Source organism: Semicossyphus pulcher, unplaced genomic scaffold (genome assembly GCF_022749685.1).
Source record: "Semicossyphus pulcher isolate SPU_LCO1_2020_fin unplaced genomic scaffold, fSemPul1.0.p SCAF_20, whole genome shotgun sequence".
Taxonomy (NCBI): Eukaryota; Metazoa; Chordata; class Actinopteri; order Labriformes; family Labridae; genus Semicossyphus; species Semicossyphus pulcher.
In genome coordinates this window covers 23,102,015-23,108,014 of record NW_027211694.1, presented here as the reverse complement: position 1 = coordinate 23,108,014, position 6,000 = coordinate 23,102,015, and the positions used below count along the sequence as shown (strand labels likewise).

General features: G+C 47.2%; 1 protein-coding gene across 1 annotated transcript in view; it reads left to right on the top strand.

Moving 5' to 3' along the window:
* The first annotated feature begins 4,264 nt into the window (after window positions 1-4,264).
* LOC138599679 (pleckstrin homology domain-containing family A member 5-like) overlaps window positions 4,265-6,000 on the top strand; it is a 241,962-nt gene continuing 240,226 nt past the window's right edge. The window contains exons 1-3 of the mRNA XM_069671435.1: window positions 4,265-4,356; window positions 4,478-4,554; window positions 5,332-5,389. Of these exons, the coding sequence (XP_069527536.1) occupies window positions 4,265-4,356; window positions 4,478-4,554; window positions 5,332-5,389 (227 nt within the window). The remainder of the gene's footprint in view (window positions 4,357-4,477; window positions 4,555-5,331; window positions 5,390-6,000) is intronic.

Genomic DNA, 6,000 nt, shown 5'->3' with positions numbered 1-6,000 from the left:
GTGTGTGTGCTTTGTGTAGCCTCATTAGGAGGCGTGTGTGTGTGTGTGCTGGGAATGAGGAGGGGGCTGTTTGTTTGGGGGGGGGGATTTCCAGCCTGTTGAGCTCTAAGTGTGACCTCCTGAGACGCTGTGATTGGATGTGAACAGAAACAGCCGGCTGATCAATAATCGAGCAAACACTCGTCTCCAGGATAAGCTTCCTGTCATCTGAGACGGGGGAGGGGGGGTCCTGGAGGAGCCCCCCTCATTACTGAACATTAGCACGTCATTAGCTCTCAGAAGAGCTCTGCAGCAGAAAAGTGGGATTTTAGGATTAAAGCATCGTCAGTGCTTTTGGAGGATATTTGTGATTGACTGCTGCAGCTCTGCCTCCGCCTGCAGAGCGGCTCAGTGTGGACACAATGAAGGCGATGCTGTTCAATCACACCGCGGCTGCAGCATGTCCTTCATTAACAACCAGCCTCTGATCATTAGCAGATAATTAAATTAAAGGACAAACCTGACGACAGGAACATAAATGAATGCAGTCAGATTTAAACTCAACATGTGGAAACACGCAGACAGATTTGAGCTCGTCACACAGACTCTGTATCAAGACGGCAACAAGAAAAGATCTAAGAGACAGTTACAGACAGTCAGAGGGTACACAGACTGAGAGTGGCTTCAATCATATGTGATGGCTCTCAAGTTACAGATGTCCCTCCAGCTGAACTAAGCAATATGGTGAAGTTAAAGTGATATCTGTAGAGGCAGAGCTGACTGAGTCTGTTTAAAGGACATCACACCCGTTATATACAGTTAGAGGTATAATGTGGAAGATGTTCATGTCACTAAATGTCTGTAAGTCTCTCTCTATCTCTGAACGAGGTAACACAATGCTGACTGAGCCTATGGCCCACTGATGAAGGCCTTTGCATTTGCAGTATATAGTATTATTATGGGCTGGGTGTCTGTGGCGGCGCCCAGTTAGTGACGCGTTTTCCATCAGCCAGCAGTGGTTGGTCTGCCAGAGAGGGTAGGCGGAGCTAAGCGGCTGCTTTTCCGCTCTCTGCAAGTGTTGCGAGTAAACAGTAATCTACTATGGCTGAACAAACAAAGAAAAGATGGATGACTACAGATACAACTTCAACAAGAAGTGAAAATCCAAAGAAGAAGAAACAAACTCGACGCTCAGATGAAGCAAACAGTCTGAAAAGGAAAGCGACCGTCAGCCAGGAAAATCAAGAGTTACAACCGGAGCCGACTGTGGACGAAGGGTTAAATAGTGAAGTGTGCTCCTGCAATTACCATATATTACCATCAGGGGGCGCCCAAGAGAACGAAACTGAACTCTTCGAGATCGTCAGTTTGACATCTACAGATTGAAGTATACTAAGCTCTGTTTGTACTACACTGGGTCACATAAGTAAATACAGTTTGTCGTGACACCAATTTTCCAAATCCGAGTCTAAGGGCGTTTTCACATCAGGTACGATTGCTTCGTTCCGTACCTGAGCACACTTGCAGTAGGACTCCGAAGCAGAAGGTGGCAGTAATGCACCTCAAAAACAGGGAGAAGATTATCATCAGCTACGTAACATTGTTTATGTTGTAGTTCTAGTGTAGAAAAGAGACTCACATGATCCCAAGCCCCTACACTGAAGCCGACCTTCACACTACGCCTGCTGTTATTCCTGCTTTGGAGAAAATCTCAAAAACGACCGTCTCACCTACATCCCGACGGTAACAGCCATGGCCGTGCAGCTCAGAGGATGAGATCGGCGCTGCTGAGTGCATACGTGGATTTCGGAGGAGACGTTATAAACGTGGTTTGGTACAGTTAGCTTTGGGGTCAAGTGAACTCGGATCCTGGCCCAGGTCCCTGATGTGAAAGCCCCCTAAGTATACTTGATTCCAATGAAACAGTATAAGAGCCTATCAGACATTGGTATAACATCAGTCAAACCCTGTTGTTTCCATGGAACATGTAAAGGTCCACGTGTGTTTAACTAAATGTAAACTGTAAAAAGGAAACACAGATTGACACGGAGCAGTTTACGAGCAGCAGACAGTGGAGCTATTTTTAGTGCAACAAGGAGAAAGCTGTGATGCAGCCAAACAAAGTCAGTGTTGGGATGCTGAGATTCAGAATATTGGACAGCTGCTAAGTGACCGTCAGTCAATAAGAGTGTTTGTGCTGAGCCAAAAACCACAGCAGAATATTATTAAACATATGTATTTATCTGTGTATCACAATAACTGTAGAAAGTATTAAAGTAAGGTAAAAGGAATTCTGTTTATGATGCTGAATTTCAGGAGTTCTAATATAACAAATAAAATGCATTTTAAATATAGTTCGCCATCTGCTCTCATTGTACGACTGAAGCCAAAACCCCCCCTGTGATAGGCGCTGCCATCCTGCGCTGGTGACGTCATTTGGAGCCAGAGCTGCGCAGTAGAGATCGGTGGTTGGAGCCGCCGAAGCCACTTCAGCTAACCAAAACACACACATAACTTACCAGAATAAACACGACTGTAGTGACTGTAGTGTTAGTGTTAGTTACGTCTCCTCTCGCCGTTCCTCCTCTACTCTGCTACTCGGGAACAGAACGCTGCAGGAGCCCCATTTGTCCACAGAGCTGTCAATCATGAGGCCACGCCCCCTTTTATAGTATCAAATAACCAATTAAAAGTAAACTTGTCAGAAAAATGAACACTTGGACATAAATCAGCATGATAAGAACTAACTATAATGACAGAATTTTATAGTTGGACTCATGTCCCATCTGTTAACATGGAGGAGGCGGGCTTTATGAGCTATACTGCAGCCAGTCAGCAGGGAGCGATAGAGAGGGTTTGGCTTCACTTTTAGGGAGCTGACATGTCGGCCATCTTTTTTAGGACAGGAGATTTAAAAAAGAGTAACTTTCAGGAAAGGACAGTTTGTAATTTCAAGAAGTTTCAAGGGAAAAGCTGAAAAAGAAAACTCTCCGTCAGAGCTCCGATGAATTATCTATAATGAGGAGCACTGACGCTGATGTGAGGCTGCTGGTGGAGCTACAGCTGAACTTCATGTTTATCTGAACCATAAAACAGGACGGATGATGATTGTCTTTATAAATCACGTTTCATGCTTCTGTGTCTGATGGGTTCAGTATAATAATAAATAATAAATAAAGAGCGACAGAGGGAAAAAGAATAAAGAGGCACAAAGTATGGAAGCTGCATGTGCATGTGTCATGTATGAAACATGCACATGCATGTCCCAAGAAGGAAAGAAGCATTCATGCATAAACAAACACTTGCATATCGGCTCCCCGACTGTGCATGCTCACATAAAGCCTTCTGCTCATGGTGTATATCTGTGGCTTGATTTGCCAGTCATCAAACAGCTCCTCGTCCTCTCAGACCGCTTCAGGCCGCTTGGCTGACTGGAGCCTTTTGTTCTTTATTTAGCTGATTCTGGATCTGTGACGTTGCTTTTCCCTGGAGGAACGAAGATTGATCTCCTGATGATTTTGGTCACTTTTGGTCTTCCTCGTCGAGCTTTTAATAAAACTGATTCACTTCCGGCAAAGTGTTTTAGATTTCCAGGCTCAATCCCTCACAAGCATTTGTTCCATGATCTGACGCTGAGAAAGTCCCTCTTCATATAGAATAATAATCTGACTTCTGACACTTGTTTAAGTTGTGGTGATTTTTTCCCACCATCATATTTGCTGCTTCGTAAGCAAAGATCTGCGGGAGAGCTGAGGCACAGACGGATGTCTGACAGGTGAACGCTGGCTGCAGGTTGAGTTACTTGAACGTGTCTCTGAAAAGTTCAAATCACCTGATCGATCCTTTTGCACGAGATTAATATAAATCAATGTGTCTGAAATAAAATTAAAGTTAAAAGTTAAGTTGTGTAAATATGACAGAAGTCATGTCTCCATTTAGCATTAAAGACACAGTATCTATTGACTTTGTTGGTGCAACGTAACTATCGATTGATTGACAGCTGAGCCCTGGTGCAGCTCTGGCAGCGCGTGCAGAAATCACACTAATAGTGAACTTTCTTTGGGGCCACTTTAGTCTCACATACACATGCGCACGTCTGCCGAAACCAAACCCCCCGCCGCCTCCTTAACTTGGCAGAAAATCATTCCTTGTGTCTTTATCCTCAGGGCGCGCTCCCATCTCCAGTAAGCGCGTGCACGAGGAATCTGTCGCGCGCGCTTGGCACGGCGCCGCGCACTCCAGCCCCTGTGTGTAGTAACCAGAGCAGAGCAGCTCTCAGCTAGACATGGCGGCGGATCCGAAGCCGGACTGGCTCTCCTGCCTTCCCTCTTCTTGGAGTTATGGGGTGACGCGGGATGGACGCATATTCTTCATCAAGTAAATATCACGCGGACACGTGGATTTATGGATACGCACTGCTTATTGCTGCGACGCATTTTTCCTGTTTGTCTTTTTCGGCTTCTCTGTTCACCTTTCCCCCGTTTTCTTCCACCAACAGCGAAGAAGCAAAGAGTACAACCTGGCTGCATCCTGTTACTGGAGAGGCTGTGATCACGGGCCACAGAAAAACTCCAGGTAAACATCTGACCATGTTTTTTTTCTTCAATTCATGCGAAAACACACACACGCGCGCGCGCACGCCGCGCCTGGGAAAGGTTATCTGCGCGTCACGGCGGAGAAAAAGGGGCGACAAGTTGCGGGGAGAGCCGTGGAAGACGATGAGGGGGAGATTTCTTCTCTCTGCAGCAAAAGCAACAGCCTCCTGTGCTCCGCTCCCCTCTCCGCTCTCCTCTGGCGGACCATTACGCACGGCGTCCCCCCCTGCCTCCCCCCTGCTCGCTCCACCTGGACACTTTGCGACACACTTTTTAAAAGTTCCGTCACGTAGGCGTGTGCCGATTCCAGAGCCGATTCCCTGCAGTGACATTTGACACATTTCCTCTGAAATCCGCCCATCGCTGCAGAAACGCAGCGTTTCAGAGCACGTACCGCACCGAGCTGCTTCAAGAACAATGCAGCGCGGCTGGTGCGTCGGTGCAAAGCCCATATTCCAAAATAAAACACACATCTGCCGCGAGAGGAAAAAGAGGGTGGGAGGGCATCTTTGCATTGCACGCTGCAGATCAGTATTCACACAGCAGGAGGCTGAGGCAGGATGATTGAGTAATCCTGGAATATCTGCTCTGCTTATTGGGGAGGGGGCAGAATGCATTAAAGAGCACGAGCCAATTGAGCTATTTGTAGTCCAGACACTGCATTGCTGTGCAGGTGTGTGTGTGTGTGTGTGTTATCAGCTTCATATCTCTGCACAGCTGCTTATATGTATTTTCTCTCCCCCTCCTCTGCCCTCAGATTTACCAACAGGATGGGAGGAAGGATACACGTTCGAAGGCGCTCGCTGCTTCATCAAGTGAGTTGGAATGTGTGGCCAGAGAGGAAAAACACACACAGGGAGAGAGAGAGAGAGAGAGAGGGAGGAAGAGATGCAGAGAGGGAGAGAGATGGTTTGACTGAGGCGGTGAGGGGCTGCTTTGTTTGGTCGGCAGGCAGAGATTTCCCTCCGCTCTCATCGACGCTCACCTCTCTGCCTCTCTGCTGCAGGAATCCACAAATATCTGTTTTTCACACACACGCAGAAAATCCGTGTGAAAGGACAGTTTTGACTTCCTCTCGCTGCTGTTGAGGCTTTCTCCTTCTATCAGTCACGCTCTCGTCCTTCACCTCTCCCTCTCTCTCCCTCTCTCTCTCTCTCACGCAGTCTCATGGAGGGATTTGCTCTCTGCTGTCTGTGGGACACAACTTTGACAAGCGAGTGTGACTCAGAGGCTCCTCTCTGCTGAAACAGGCTTTACTTGTTGGCGTGCTGCGTGTGTGCACGTGTGTGTGTGTTTGCAGGGTTATTAGTGACTCCGGCTCCTTGTGCACATTTGCCTACATGTATATATTGAGGACCTGTTTGACTACAAAATGCCCTGCAGCTCTCTGCCTCTTTCACACACCCACAGCTGGCACACACACACA